This window comes from Hyperolius riggenbachi, chromosome 8 (assembly GCF_040937935.1).
Source record: "Hyperolius riggenbachi isolate aHypRig1 chromosome 8, aHypRig1.pri, whole genome shotgun sequence".
In the NCBI taxonomy this organism is placed as follows: domain Eukaryota; kingdom Metazoa; phylum Chordata; class Amphibia; order Anura; family Hyperoliidae; genus Hyperolius; species Hyperolius riggenbachi.
In genome coordinates, this window is record NC_090653.1 from 103,542,361 (window position 1) to 103,559,023 (window position 16,663).

The 16,663-nt window shown below is 46.1% G+C and overlaps 1 protein-coding gene across 3 annotated transcripts in view; it reads right to left on the minus strand.

Moving 5' to 3' along the window:
• The window catches only part of GPC3 (glypican 3), a 662,823-nt gene that overhangs the window by 233,125 nt on the left and 413,035 nt on the right, over positions 1 to 16,663 (minus strand). Inside the window, exon 7 of one of the 3 annotated variants that reach the window (XM_068250948.1) lies at positions 2,451 to 2,744. The exons of the other annotated variants lie outside the window; for them this stretch is intronic. Coding sequence (XP_068107049.1) covers positions 2,715 to 2,744 — 30 coding nt within the window. The 3' untranslated portion in view covers positions 2,451 to 2,714. Of the gene's footprint in view, positions 1 to 2,450; positions 2,745 to 16,663 lie in introns of those variants that run through there. 3 annotated transcript variants of the gene reach the window in all.

A 16,663-nucleotide genomic window follows, 5' to 3' on the forward strand; every position in this document is an offset into this window, starting at 1 on the left:
TGTTTGGGCTATGTAGAAGACAGTACTAAATGGAAGGACACAATGAGGTTGTTTCACTAATGGAGGAGGTGGGATGTCACTCATTCCTGTATTCTTCTCATTATTCATTACATATTTTATTTTTAAAAATATAGATATTCTGAACATTGGAGCATTTTGAAGTATGTAATGCATAATAAGAAGAATGTAGGAATGCATGGCGTCCCAACTTCGCCTGTCTCTTGGCAATTGCTTGCAAGCTTCTACTGCTCTCTGCAGTGAAAATAAATGTTTTTACACACAGGAAATGTTTGGGAATGTTTTCAAAGGATCTTTTACATCCTAAGAGTTGTTACTGAAATTTTAGTACAAACTTTCAATAAATATATATATATTCAATCACTGTCCGCTATGCTGATTTTTCTCTGGTGACATAATTTGAACACAGCTATCAGGATGATATCTGAACAGAAACAGTACCGTATATACTCGTGTGTAAACAGTACCGTATATACTCATATATATAGTGGCTGGATAGTGTACTGGTTAAGGGCTCTGCCTTTGACATGGGAGACCAGGGTATGAATCCTGGCTAGGTCAAGTACCTATTCAGTAAGGAGTTGAAGGCAAGACTCCCTAACACTGCAGGGTGGCCTCTTGAGCGCATCCCAGTGGCTGCAGCTCTTGAGCGCTTTCAGTCCGACAGGAGACAAGCGCTATACAAATGTTCAGATTATTATTATTATTATTATTATTATATTATTATTATATAAGCCGTCCTGACCCCCCAACTTTTGCCCCTGAAAAAAGCTAATAATGTGTGACCCGTGGAGAAGCCAAGCCCCCAAGTGTATGTGGTGCAGTGTGACTTCCCCCACGGGCTGGATTTTCTACAAGGCACTGTAGGAACGTGCCTACAGGTGCCTGATGGTGGAAAGGCGGCTCACTCCCCTGCCCAAGTGCCTCCCTCCCACCTTGCCAGTGCAAAGTCCTGAGTAGAGTGTAAATGAGAGGTTACTCACCAGGGTCTTGGCATTCCACTGACCAGATCTCCTTTCAGTCAGGGGCATCTCTAGCTACCTAATACTTGGGAGAACCTCTAGCTCAGGCCCAGATTTAACTTACAGGAGCCTATAGACACAGATGTCCTGACACCTTAGACTTCGCCCACCATGAACCTACAAACCCCCGCTGAACCGCACAGAAACTATGCTGCCTGTCCCAGCTGTCACTTCTTACTAACTTCCCTTGCCTGTCATAGGAGGTTACAGCTGCCCCTTAGTATAAGGTAGCCAGAAGAACCCTCAATATTAAGATGCCCCCAAGTATTAGGTAGCTAGCGGAATCTCAGTATTAAGTTGCTAGAGGGAGATCTCGTCAGTGGAATGCTGAGAGCAGGGTAAGTAACCTCCCACTTACACTCTCAACAGGACTCTGCATAGGGAAGGAGGGAGGCACTTGGGGAGGGGAGTGAGCCACCTTTCCACCATCAGTCACCTGTAGGCACGTGCCTACAGTGCCTTATGGTAAATCCGGAAAAGCTCTAGCTACTTAATACGGAGGATAGCTCTGGCTACCTAATACTAAGGGGCACCTGTAGCTACCTATGAAGAGCAAGGGAACAAAGGGAGACGTGACAACTGGGCCATCCAGCGTTCAGCAGGTTTTTGTAGGTTCATGGAAGGTGAAGTCTAGGGTGCTGGGACATTTGTGCCTATAGGCTACTGTGATGCAAATCCAGGCCAGTCCTCCCCCCCCCCCCCCCCCCATTGCAAAGTATGTACAGGGAGTGCAGAGTTTTATTAGTTTTTTTAGAGTTTAATTAGTATTTTGACCACATCATCCTCTTTATGCATGTTGTCTTACTCCAAGCTGTATAGACTCGAAAGCCTACTACCAATTAAGCATATTAGGTAAAGTGCATCTCTTTAATGAGAAGGGGTGTGGTCTAATGACATCAACACCCTATATCAGGTGTGCGTAATTATTAGGCAACTTCCTTTCCTTTGGCAAAATGGGTCAAAAGAAGGACTTGGCAGGCTCAGAAAAGTCAAAAATAGTGAGATATCTTGCAGAGGGATGCAGCACTCTTAAAATTGCAAAGCTTCTGAAGCGTGATCATTGAACAATCAAGCGTTTCATTCAAAATAGTCAACAGGGTCGCAAGAAGCGTGTGGAAAAACCAAGGCGCAAAATAACTGCCCATGAACTGAGAAAAGTCGAGCGTGCAGCTGCCAAGATGCCACTTGCCACCAGTTTGGCCATATTTCAGAGCTGCAACATCACTGGAGTGCCCAAAAGCACAAGGTGTGCAATACTCAGAGACATGGCCAAGGTAAGAAAGGCTGAAAGACGACCGCCACTGAACAAAACACACAAGCTGAAACGTCAAGACTGGGCCAAGAAATATCTCAAGACTGATTTTTCTAAGGTTTTATGGACTAATGAAATCAGAGTGAGTCTTGATGGGCCAGATGGATGGGCCTGTGGCTGGATTGGTAAAGGGCAGAGAGCTCCAGTCCGACTCAGACGCCAGCAAGGTGGAGGGTGGAGTACTGGTTTGGGCTGGTATCATCAAAGATGAGCTTGTGGGGCCTTTTCGGATTGAGGATGGAGCCAAGCTCAACTTCCAGTCCTACTTCCAGTTTCTGGAAGACACCTTCTTCAAGCAGTGGTACAGGAAGAAGTCTGCATCCTTCAAGAAAAACATGATTTTCATGCAGGACAATGCTCCATCACATGCGTCCAAGTACTCCACAGCGTGGCTGGCAAGAAAGGGTATAAATGGGGTGAAGTAAGCAATAGAAAACATAGCACTAATCAAACACTTGTTAACTCAGCAAGATCATAACAATAGAAGTAATCTGCTTCACACATTCAAAATGCATGGAAAGTGTATGTCCAAAGTAGCCACCTCCTGCGCCCCTCCAGTGTCACTCTAAACAAGTGTACACTAGATTGGTGCAGAACGCACTGCAGCAAAGGGACAAGCTTAAGAAACTGCAATCAACACACGGTAGTAACCTCTTGCGCCCCTCCAGTGTCACTTTAAAGAAGTGCACACTACACTGGTAAAAGACGCACAACCATAGCAAAGAAATTAACTTAATAAAATGCAATCAGTAGCACAACCTTATTTAACTCCCGACTGGCCAGTGGGCTATAATGCAGTTCTGCACTCGGGGTACCCCCTTAACCTATTTTGGTTCCTGGACGTAGAAACTACGTCCAGGAACCATGCGCGCTACCGCGCGCTCCCGGCCCGCGGTTCGTTAGCCAGGCAATCAGTGTATCGGGCTATGGTGCCCGATCACTGATTCCTCTCCCCCGCTGAAAAAGCGACAGCTTCTCTCGGAATCTTCGCTTTTTCTGGCTGTAACGTACCCCATACGTCGCTCTAAGCGTGTGTTACGCTTAGAGCGACGTCATGTAAACAAACTCATGGCCGCCATCTTGTGGCCAACAGGGCCGGCTTTAGGGGGGGCAAGAGGGGGCAGAGCCCCCTCAAATAGACTTCTTGCCCCCTCAAATATGCTGCTGCTTCCTGGTCCGTGGAACGCAGTCACATCTCCTCTATCTCCGCTGTGCTGTGTGCAGGGGGTGGAGATAGAGACACTCAGTAGCCTGGTCGGGTATCACATGGGGCCAGGCAGCCAGTGAGAGAGGAGTGAGACACCCTGCTCTCTCATTGGCTGCCCGGCCCCATGTGATCCCAGGCAGCCAGGCAGCCACAAGTATCTGTATCTGAATGAGAGCGATGGGCGCGCTGGGGAGACATGAGAGGAAAAGGTAAGTGATTTATGTCTCCAGTCCCAGCCGCCCAGCTCTCTGCATACACAGGACACAGCCTGTCAGACTGTGCCTGTGTGCTGCTGATGGACGCTATTTGTGTATAATGTACGAATCCCCTGACCTCCCACACTGACCTGAGGACCCTGTGCCCACATTACTGTGATGATTGGTGAGCAGGGGATACTCTTTTATTACTAACTGATTCCTATCTGCAGCTCAGGGAGCAGGAACAATCCACACAGAGGTCAGGTATACCCTGTGTAATGGCTCACCCCACTTTCTTTTCACTATTAAGTCTGACTGACCTGCTCTCTGCTCTTTTATCTGCTCTGCTCACTTCAGCCTGCATTTTCTTTTATTAACTCTTTCACTGCCTGTCCTAGCTTCTTAAGCTTTGTGTATCCTAATTTAATCATTTGTAGCTGCTGCTGGTCTCCTATTAAGAATGTCTTAAAGTGTACCAGAGATGATTGACAGTGTTGCATACATACCTGGGGCTTCCTCCAGCCCCATGCGCACAGATCGCTCTCACGCTGCCGTCCTCCGCTGCCTGCTGCTGCGGTATTGGGTCCCGTTAGTTCTGCCAGTCTACGCAAGAGAAGTGTGCCCTCTACGTATCTCTCCGGTGGTCGCTGGAGAGATACGTAAAGAGCGCAGTTCCTCTTGCGCAGACTGGCTGTGACTGGCTGAACTAACGTGACCCAATACCGGAGCTGCAGGCAGCGGAGGATGGTGGCGTGGGAGCGATCTGTGTGCATGGGGCTGGAGGAAGACGTGGGTATGTATAAAACAGTATCAATCATCTCTGGTTTCCTTTAAGGGTGCCATACATCAGCAACTTGGAAGTGTATTTTTGGTGAAATGCTGTCAGATCACATATATATTTGGGGGATACACTACGCAGAGCTCAAACTATCCCAGCAGACCTTTAACACCACTGTGTATATGTGTAATGCTGGGAATACACGGTTCGTTTTTGCCTTTGTTTAAACCTTCGATTCGTTCGGTAAACGAATCGAGTGTTGAAAACGTATGTGAAAATAGTCATAATCTCATTATAGTTTCGATTAATAGACCCCAAAAACGAACGACTAGTGATCGAACATGTGGAAACAAAATATAGGTAAAAGGCTGCGCATCCCTGACCCAATACTGTACAATTGAATGGTTAATCGCTGTGGCGCACACCGCCCCCCCTGGACTGAAATGTACGCCCGCATCCAAACAATGCAATACTGGTCTATGGAGAAATTTTAGCTTCCATCATAGTTTTGCATGCAAAAATATAGATATACTGGACATCTGCACCAACGTTGAGGTAAATCTCCAAGGCAGATGTCCTAACACTAAACTGACCTACGTTAAAAGCAAATGTCTTTGCCCTGGCAGCAGCTAACGCTAAAATGTGTAACTTACATTCAATACAGACAGCAGAAAACAAAGCAAGCGCTCACCAACACGGGCCGCATCTGAATGACTCATCACCTCATATGCACCGCTTAAATAGCTCAAATACACACTCAGCAATCAGACAGATGCAAAACATATGCAAAACTAAATACTTACCATGCAAAACAGGATAGCACAATGGGTGCTGCTAGCCTGGTAGTTACAGAACTGTGGAAACAAAATATAGGTAAAAGGCTGCGCATCCCTGACCCAATACTGTACAATTGAATGGTTAATCGCTGTGGCGCACACCGCCCCCCCCTGGACTGAAATGTACGCCCGCATCCAAACAATGCAATACTGGTCTATGGAGAAATTTTAGCTTCCATCATAGTTTTGCATGCAAAAATATAGATATACTGGACATCTGCACCAACGTTGAGGTAAATCTCCAAGGCAGATGTCCTAACACTAAACTGACCTAAGTTAAAAGCAAATGTCTTTGCCCTGGCAGCAGCTAACGCTAAAATGTGTAACTTACATTCAATACAGACAGCAGAAAACAAAGCAAGCGCTCACCAACACGGGCCGCATCTGAATGACTCATCACCTCATATGCACCGCTTAAATAGCTCAAATACACACTCAGCAATCAGACAGATGCAAAACATATGCAAAACTAAATACTTACCATGCAAAACAGGATAGCACAATGGGTGCTGCTAGCCTGGTAGTTACAGAACTGTGGAAACAAAATATAGGTAAAAGGCTGCGCATCCCTGACCCAATACTGTACAATTGAATGGTTAATCGCTGTGGCGCACACCGCCCCCCCTGGACTGAAATGTACGCCCGCATCCAAACAATGCAATACTGGTCTATGGAGAAATTTTAGCTTCCATCATAGTTTTGCATGCAAAAATATAGATATACTGGACATCTGCACCAACGTTGAGGTAAATCTCCAAGGCAGAGGTTAGCTGCTGCCAGGGCAAAGACATTTGCTTTTAACTTAGGTCAGTTTAGTGTTAGGACATCTGCCTTGGAGATTTACCTCAACGTTGGTGCAGATGTCCAGTATATCTATATTTTTGCATGCAAAACTATGATGGAAGCTAAAATTTCTCCATAGACCAGTATTGCATTGTTTGGATGCGGGCGCACATTTCAGTCCAGGGGGGGCGGTGTGCGCCACAGCGATTAACCATTCAATTGTACAGTATTGGGTCAGGGATGCGCAGCCTTTTACCTATATTTTGTTTCCACAGTTCTGTAACTACCAGGCTAGCAGCACCCATTGTGCTATCCTGTTTTGCATGGTAAGTATTTAGTTTTGCATATGTTTTGCATCTGTCTGATTGCTGAGTGTGTATTTGAGCTATTTAAGCGGTGCATATGAGGTGATGAGTCATTCAGATGCGGCCCGTGTTGGTGAGCGCTTGCTTTGTTTTCTAGTGATCGAACATGTTTGATATTATCTCTCTTTATCCATCTAATCGAGCCATTGGTAGGCTTGATGGCTGTTCAGATCGATTATATATTCGTTTATGCTAGTCCGTCCCTGTAAAAAGGGATTTTCGTTTCGTTTCTTTGCAGCCTTCGATCATTGGAAAAACGAAACCATCAGAATCGAAAAAAAAAACGAAACCGTGGGTGGCGATATTAACCGTATGACCGATTATTTCGGGATCGAAAAGGACAAAAGGCACAATCGAAACGAAGGTTTAAACGAAGGCAAAAACGAACCGTGTATTCCCAGCATTAGACATGTATATTTGGCCCCACCCATGACCACGCCCACGGTCTGCTGCATGACAACGCCCATTTTTCGGGCAGGGTTTTTTTTTATGCCCCCTGCAAATTTCTGTCTGCCCCCTTATATGTGCCTGTCTAGAACCGACCCTGGTGGCCAAAAAGTAAAACTACAACTAAAAGTAAAAAAAATGAAATTCAAACACACATTTACATTATAAATCACGTTTACATCCCACCCTCCCAAAACTACCCAAATAAAATGTTTCATATAAAAAAAAAAAATTACAATAACAAACAAACAAAAAACATGTAAATATTTACATAAGGGTCTAAACTTTTTAAATATCAATGTAAAGATGAAATACTTCTATATTTTTTTTTATTTTAAACTTGTAAATAGTGATAGATGCAAAACAGAAAAAATGCACCTTTATTTCCAAATAAAATATTGTCGCCATACATTGTGATAGGGACATAATTTTAACGGTGTAATAACCGGGACATATGGGCAAATACAATACATGAGTTTTAATTATGGAGGCATGTATTATTTTAAAACTATAATGGCTGAAAACTGAGAAATAATGATTTTTTTCCGTTTTTTTCTTATTCTTCCTGTTAAAATACATTTACAGTAAAGTGGCTCTTAGCAAAATGTACCCCCAAAGAAAGCCTAATTGGTGGCGGAAACAACAAGATATAGATCAGTTCATTGTGATAAGTAGTGATAAAGTTATAGGCTAATGAATGGGAGGTGAACATTTCTCAAGTGAAAACGACGGAACGCAAATGGGTTAAGGAACGTTATGTGCACAGTTGGGCGCCTTGTGAAGAAGCTGCAGCAAGTAGACTCCTGATGCATTCAGCAACAACAGCATAGATGCCAGTGATGTGAGAGGGGACAGGTTAACCAGGCTACAGTTCAGAATGGCAGGCTATGGCAAACAGTCCTGACATACACTGTCCATAGTTTGTTGTGAGAGGAGTGGTACGACTCCCAAACCTCTCAGCCAGGTTAATGCCCCTCTATCACTGCAAAGATAGTTCCTACCATGAGGTGCAGGTAGGACCCTGATAATGGGCACTCAGCAGGTGTAGAACTCACAGGCAGCAGTTTTGAGGAGAGACTGAGATTCACAATCTTTGTAATCCAGCTAAAATGGTTCCTTCTGAAGTCCACATGGCTTGTACAATCCAGACTCCACCAACCTCACAGGTTCACAAAGTTGTGGTCCGGCAGCTGTGTCCTCTCACCAAGATCCAGCAGCAAGATTCAGCTCAGGGTGCAGCAATCTGTGTCACAGGATCCCTTCTTTACACTTAGCAATCAAATGGAATCCAGTCTTATGGATTTAGGCCTGAAGATCCAGTCTCAGTAACTCGAGACCTCTCTCCCAGGCTCTAGACACACCAGCCACTAGTGATGGGTCGTTCACGAACGAGCCGTCTCTAAGAGCCGATTCTTTGATGCGAATCAGAGGAGCCGATGCCCACTCTGAGTAGAGCCGATGCCTCAGCCACCCCACACAGCTCTGCTCTGTAATAAAGGGCGCTGAGACATGCCGGGAAATATAGTCCTCCTCCTGAATCTTGTAGGGGTGTATGGGGCGGAGCAGAGCAGCAGCAGGAGGGATTGCCGGACTCAGAAAAGCAGCCTGGAGTTGATATGGAGACAGGGCGGGGCTTTTCTTCCGTATTTGAATGGCATCTAATGATATTAAATGAAGAGCCGTTCGAGAGCCATACGAGCCGGCTCTTTAATGGGAGCTGAACCAAAAGAGCCGATGCTCTTAAAAGAGCCGGAATTCCCATCACTACCAGCCACACCTTAGCTCCCAGAAGCCTCTGCTCACTCCAGCCTCTCTTCCAGAATTCTCTGCAGTCTTAAAGCAACTATGCCCTATAAAAGCAGCAGTATATAACATAACAATAACAGCACATTATATGGTGTTACATATGTACAGTATGTGATGATGCAGTGCATGTATGTACAGCAGAGTGTATGTGATGCAATGTGCTTTGCAGTGTACATATAGCTACCTCTCCTCCTCTTTCTAGGCGGCCATCTTCCCATCTCCCGTGCAGCTCTGTACTTGCCAGAGATCCAGGCTTCAGCGTCTTCTGGTCGCTGGGCAGCCATCTTCCCATCTCCCTTGCAGCTTTGTTCTCACCAATGACTGCTAGAGGCCGAGTACAGAACTGTACTGATATGTAGTTTGTGTAATGCCCAGTAAAATTGACATGTGGCATCTATGCATGTAAAATTTTACCTAACTTTTAGGAACATGTCAATGTGTCAACATAAGGCAGAAGCGGGAGTTTTGAGTTCACAGGAAGTAGTTGGTCAGGAATTTTAAGATGACAGCTCTGGTAACAGCTACAATATGGTGGAGAAGTTATAAGTCTGCATTGACCTACAGCAGCAAGCTTTGATACTGTGCATAGCAGAGGCACTTGCAAAGTCAGAACACACCCCATTATCACTCAACATTGCCTCTAGCTGGCCCAACCCCTGACCAAACTGAGGCTTTTCACTAAGACAAAACAGTTTTGACTGGCCAAAAGCCCAAAGGTAACCCTAGTCTGCCTCCAATGGTGTTTTCTCTCTGATTGCACCTCTGTTGAGCACTTAATTACAGAGTGCTGCTTCAGGGTTGATTTGACCCTGGAGCAGCTATTAGAGAATATAAAAAAATGACAAGTTCAGTGATTAAAATCAGAAGTGTATAAATACCCGTTTCTGATCATTCGGCGCTGTGATTTTGTGGATGCGCTGAATCTTGCCTCTGGGCAAAACTCCGCTCATCTCTGTTCTACACCTCTAATTATTTATGTGCGGCACTTTGCAATACCTTCACACTATAAACAAAGAATGATAACGATAACGAGCTTCTCTATGAACACAGCTGATGCTCAAAATCAGAGACGTGTCGGCACAATACAGCGAGGAATAGCGCGTTCTCCTTTCAGCTCCTAGCATTTATCCGAAATGATCCAGGACTGGAATCCCCCAGTAATTGTTCATTCCATTCAGATTCCAGTTGTGTGAGAGCGGCATGTTAACAACATCCAATGAGTGACCTTTAACTCACAGGAGAACAATGCAGGTTAAGCTTTAAATTCCAGATATAGATTCGGCACAGCTCCACAGCTCTCGTAGCAGATGAGAATTGCCAGATACCTCTTAATATGCATCATTTACAAAAATACCATTTAGCTTACCATGCCTACAAAAGGAACTAATTGTAATTGTAAGTGGGGAGATCACTCCAGGGGCATGTGGTTTTAATTGTTTAATTGCTCCAGCGATTTATTACCATTTGCAGGAAGTAGATTTTTGTAGTGCTTTTTTTCCACGAACTCACATACAAGCAAGTAGTTATTCTGTCTTTCTGGTCTGGAGCTATTGGATAAGTTTGGCAGTCATTAAAGGAATACTGTAGGGGGGGTCGGGGGAAAATGAGTTGAATTCACCCGGGGCTTCTAATGGTCCCCCGCAGACATCCTGTGCCCGCGCAGCCACTCACCGATGCTCCGGCCCCGCCTCCAGTTCACTTCTGGAATTTCTGACTTTAAAGTCAGAAAACCACTGCGCCTGCATTGCCGTGTCCTCGATCCCGCTGATGTCATCAAGAGTGCACAGCGCAGGCCCAGTATGGTCTGTGTCTGCGCAGTACACTCCTGGTGACATCAGCGGGAGCGAGGACACGGCAACGCAGGCGCAGTGGATTTCTGACTTTAAAGTCAGAAATTCCAGAAGTGAACTGGAGGCGGGGCCGGAGCATCAGTGAGTGGCTGCAGGGGCACAGGATGTCTGCGGGGGACCATTAGAAGCCCTGGGTATGTTCAGCTCATTTTCCCCCGACCCCCCTACAGTATCCCTTTAAAGAGAATATTGCTTCTGTGTCTACACTGATTTCAAATAGACAAATGGGCGTACGATACTGCTTTGTGATGTGTGTGTAAATGTTTTTCACCTCTTTTTTTAAGCTAAAGCATTAAATTGTATTGTTAAATTGTTTTCTGTATCCCTTCATTGGTTCAGGCAGATGTCTGTGCTGTGTAAGGTCTGTTGTACAGCATCATGGAAAATGTTGCCTCTATATCAATCAATCAATTTTAATAATAATGGGCCTGATCCAATTCACTTTTTCTCGTTAAGATGCCCATACGATAAAATATATAAAGGTATCCTAAAACACACTGCCTTTATATATTTTATCGTATACTACCCCTCCTCTTGTTTCCCGCCATTCCCTTTAGATTGTAAGCTTGCAAGGGCAGGGCTCTCTCCCCCTTTTGTGTCTTGGAAATCCATTATACATTTTATTCATCATGTTACTTTTATCACTGTCATTACCACTTCTGTATTTTGTATTCTGTATGCTGTATAATTTTTTGTATTTTGTCACTAATTATGTATCTTGTATATTAGTATACACCATTATCTGTATTATGTACCCCATGTGTGTTTCTTACTTTGTACAGCGCCACGGAATATGTTGGCGCTTTATAAATCAATAATAATAATATTAATAATAATAATACATCAGATGATGCATGGACAGATCGACCAAGAGACAGATCTGTTGCCCGCTCATACATCGCAGGCCAATTGCCGAATCCCGATCGATTTCATAATGCAATCTCTCGGGAATCGGCCTTGTGACACCGCATCCTCCACCTCGCGTCCACCCCCCACACTCTGGCCCCATTTTTGAAAATGTGACCACCCCTCTCCCCAGTGCAGTATACTTTAGCTGTCCATGTCTGCTGCTGGCTCCGGGCTCTGTCCGCAATCCGCATACGGCACATGTATGTGGATTGCTGACTGAGCCCAGAGCCAGCGGCGAACATGGACTGGTAAAGTAAACTGAACCAGGCGGGCACAATTTACATTGGGGAGGGGGGGGGGGGGACAGCTCCAGTGGTTCCATCACGTTCGTGCCAATATCGCAAGCGGTTACTACCATGCACCCGATCGAGCATGTCGGACCTACATCTTGCAGCTTGTCTGATCGATACATGTGACCAATTTCAACCCAAAATTGATTGGACACATTGTCGACTGAGCATGCTCTTGGCGGCATCTATTTTCATATGTCAACTGATGTATGGCCACCTTAAAGGACATCGGCGAGGCGTTTAAAAAAAAATCTACTTACCCGGGGCTTCTTCCAGCCCGACAGCCCATATGTCCCTCCCTGCAGCTCCGCTTCCAGCCAGTGGCCCGGGGGTCCCTCCGTTACAGATGCCAACCGGCATCGCTCACATGGTCAGGAGTGTTCTGCACATGCTCAGTAGTTCTGCGCCTGTGCAGAACACTCCAGACCATGTCAGCATGATCACAAGCGGTGCTCGCACAGGCACAGTAGATGCCGACCTGTCGAGAGAACATCTGCACCGGAGGGGACATCAGGCCATCAGCTTGGAGCAGAGCTGCGGCGAGGGTGCAGGATGGCTGCAAGGAGCTGGAGGAAGCCCCACATAAGTACATTTTTTTCCCTTTGACCTCCTCTAAGTTTTCTTCTAGGTAATAATTTGTGATCTTCAGTTTAAAATAACTTTTGCACTCTGCAAAAGGAAATTACCAAGGAATAGGTTGAAAAGTACTATCTAAATTATTCTGAGTATTTCCTTGCTTGCTGGTGGCTTAAAAGGCATTTTATTAATTATGTGAAATTGTCACCTTGGAGAAAACTTAGGAGAAAAAGTTAATTGGATCTGGCCCAATATGTGATAAATAGGCCGTCCTACTTACCGGTAGTAGTGTTTCGGCGAATTCTCCAGGACAGCCACCTGAGATTACCATTGAGCCCCTCCCCTGTGGAAACAATGCACATGCAATTAATTAATTACTCCTCTGATCAACCCTCTATATAGTAAGCCTCCTCCTCTACCTCCCTAGTTCATTACCAGAGTAACAGGCTCACCCTTATTCTAGTTTATACTATATCGTATCAATATCCTAGGGCTGGGTACTAAGGCAGCTGTCCTGGAGGATTCGCCGAAACACTACTACCGGTAAGTAGGACGGCCTTTCTCTCATCATCCTCCAGGACAGCCACCTGAGACCAGCGAGAAACATTTACCTTAGGGTGGGATGACTGCTTGGAGTACTTTACGACCAAACGCTTGATCCTGGCTGGACAACAGCTCCACTCTGTAGTGCTTCACGAATGTAGAGTGTCCTGACCATGTAGCCGCCTTACATATCTGGTCCAGAGTTGCCCCGGATCTCTCCGCCCAGGATGCCGCCAGTGACCGCGTAGAGTGTGCTCTAATGATTGGAGGTGTGTCAGTCTGTGAGTTGTCATAGGCTAGCTGTATCAGCTGCCGAATCCATCTGGCTATGGAACCCTTAGTTGCCTGTAATCCCCTTCGGGTGCCAGAAAACAATACAAATAAATGGCTGGACCTTCTCCATTCCTGTGTCCTCTGCAAATATATGATAATTGCTTGTCTCACATCTAGATTTGCCAGTTTCCTTTCTTTATCATTTTTGGGGTCTGTAGAAAAGGATGGTAAAACAACCTCCTGCAGTCTATGGAATTGCGTAGCTACCGTTGTAATGGCCACCAAGAAGGCCACCTTTAGTGTTAATAACCTAATCGGAATGGTCTCTGCTGGTTGGAAAGTGTCCGACATTAGAAAATCTAGGACTAGTGCTAGGTCCCATGGGGGCGCCATCTTTACCGGGACCGGCTGTGATCTGGCCACTGACTTCAAGAAGTTCCTTATATGTAATTCTGTGGATAGCTGCCTATCTAAAAATACGGATAAGGCTGAGACTTGGACCCTGAGGGTGCTAACCGCCAATCCCATGTCCACCCCATCCTGTAGGAATTCCAAAATAAATTTTGTTTCATTTGAACTAACTCTATTCCTGTCCTTCCATGAACAAAAAACCTTCCACACCTTGGAATAAATCTTCCTAGTGTTTTCCTTCCTGCATTTTAGCAGAGTATTAATTACTCTACCTGAAAATCCTAGTCCCTTTAAAGTCTGCCTCTCAGGATCCAGGCTGTGAGCTTCAGAAATCCTGGGTCTGGGTGCGTCTGTCCATTCTGTATTAGTAGGTCCTCTCGGTCCCCTAAGTGCCAGGGCCCCTGTACCTTCAAAGTCTGTAGAAAGGGAAACCAGGCCCTCTTTGGCCACCAGGGTGCTATGAATATTACTTGTGCCTGGGACTGCCTCAACTTGCTCAGGACCCTCGGGATTAAATTGAATGGGGGAAAAGCGTATAGAAGGCCCTTCGGCCATTCCTGTGTCAGGGCATCTAACCGGTCTGTTGAAGATGAAGGGTGTAGGGAAAAGAAATCCCTTGTCTTTGTATTTTGAGGTGTGGCAAACAGATCTATGCTTGGCCTGCCCCATTCTGCTGTGATGAGATCGAAGACCTCCTGGTTCAGCTGCCATTCTGCTTCTATTAAGACTGACCTGCTGAGGGCATCTGCCCAGCGGTTCTGACTGCCCTGAATATGGGTTGCTGCTAGTGACTGCAGGTTTTCCTCTGCCCATGTAAGAATCTGCATTGTCAGCTCCCTGAGAGCCTGCACCCTGGTGCCCCCCTGTTTCCTGATATAGGAGACCGTGACCATATTGTCGGAGAACAATAGTACCTCCCTGTTGCTTATGTGCGGCAGTAAAGCCTGTAGGGCCAATCTGACCGCCATTAACTCCCTGAAGTTCGATGATTTCCGGCTGAGTTGAGGGGACCACTGACCCTGTACTTGCTGATCCAAACAGTGGGCGCCCCACCCCCATGCACTGGCATCTGTGTATAGTTTCACTGGAGCCTTCTGCATCCAGGGACGTCCGCTGGACAAGTGGTCTGTGTTCACCCACCATTGGAGAGAGAGCAACACCCGCTGTGGTGGGTTTACTCGCTGATCTAAGGAGGCTCTCCTTCTGTCCCAGACCTGAAGAAACCAGGCCTGTAATTCCCGCGTGTGTGCCTGAGCCCACTCCACCGCCGGGATCACTGAGGTCATTAAGCCCAGTAGGGATATTGTCTGCCTTAGGGACACTGACGGGGCCGATGTATACTCGGTCACTGCTCTCATCAGCTTGCTGACCTTCGGTTGGGGAAGCCGAATCTGTTCCTGCTCTGAGTCCCAGATTAGCCCCAGGAAAAGCGCTGTTTGGGATGGCTGAAAACACGACTTCTCTCTGCTGATTAACCAGCCCAGACTCTCTAAGGTCTGGACGCAGAGGTGTAGGTTTTCCTTTAAGGACTGTTCGGTATTCGACAAAATCAAAAAATCGTCCAGATACGGAAGAACCCTTACATTCTGGAGATGTAACTGCGCGACCGCTTCTGCAACAACTTTCGTGAATATCCTCGGGGCCGAGGATATTCCGAATGGCAGGGCACGGTATTGGTAATGGCATACCGCATCCCCCATGACTACCGCAAACCTCAAAAACCTCTGAAATTGCGGATGGATAGGAAGGTGGAGGTACGCGTCCTCCAAATCTAGTGTGGCCATAAAAGCTCCTGGCCAAATTAAATTGCGGATTGATGCGACGCTTTCCATTCGAAACTTCTTTTCCAGAATGTAAGGGTTCAGGGGCTTCAGGTTGAGTATCATCCTGTACTTTCCTGACGGCTTCTGTATTACAAAAACTCTTGAATAAAACCCCCTGCCAAACTCCTGGACCGGAACCCTCTGAATCACTCTCTGTTGCAATAATTTTATCACAGAGGAGCGAACTGCTTCTGCCTTTCCTGGGTCCCTGGGGGTCCCCGTAATCACAAAATTTCTTGGGGGGGGGCTCTCGGAATTCTATCCTGTACCCATTGCTTATTAAATCTAAAATAAACTCGTTTCCTGTTATCCTCTGCCAGGCCTGAAAAAAATAAAGAAGCCTTCCCCCCACCTGTAAATCTGTGTCATTTGTCGGACTTTGGGGTGGCTGGCTGGGTTTTATTGAACAAGAAGGTAGGTCTTCCCCTCCCTGTACTATAGGTCCACCTTCTAGACCCCTGCTGCTGCTGCTGCTGTCGGGACCCCTGACCCCTAACTTCTCTTCTGGGAAAATAACGTCTCCCCTGAAAGGGTCTATTTGTTCCTCTTTTCCTCTTGTCCGGGAATTTCTTGGTTCTATCGGAAGATCTCTCTAGAATACCATCTAGATCCTTCCCGAATAACAAGTCCCCCTGAAATTCCATAGCACATAACCTGTGCTTGGATGAGACATCCCCCTCCCAGGTGTTTAACCATATTGCCCGCCTAGACGTGTTTATAAGGGCTGCTGTTTTTGCCGCAGATCTTAATGACTCTGTGGCCCCATCTGCCAGGAAAGCTACCGTCTTAGACATGACTGGAAGGGAGTCTAAAATTTTCTCATGTGGGGTACCTGCAATAAGGTGCACCTTTAACCCTCTCATCCACTTCTCTAGGTTGCGTGTAAGACATATGGCTGCAATAGCCGGCTTAAATCCAAAGGATGCTGCCTGCCATGCCCTTTTGAGGAGGATTTCCGCCTTGCGATCCATAGGATCCTTTAGGCTGCCTGAATCTTCAAATGACAAATCTGTGGCTTTGGAGTATTGAGCTAATGATGCGTCCAACCTTGGGCACTTTGACCATAACTCCTGGTCCTCTTGCTTAAAGGGGAATCTCCTCTTAAATGATCTAGGGATAAATAATCTTTTCTCAGGCTGCTTCCACTGAGAAGATATGACCCCTTTAATCGATTTGTGTACCGGGAAAGTTCTGCAATCGGTCTCCTCTAATCCCCT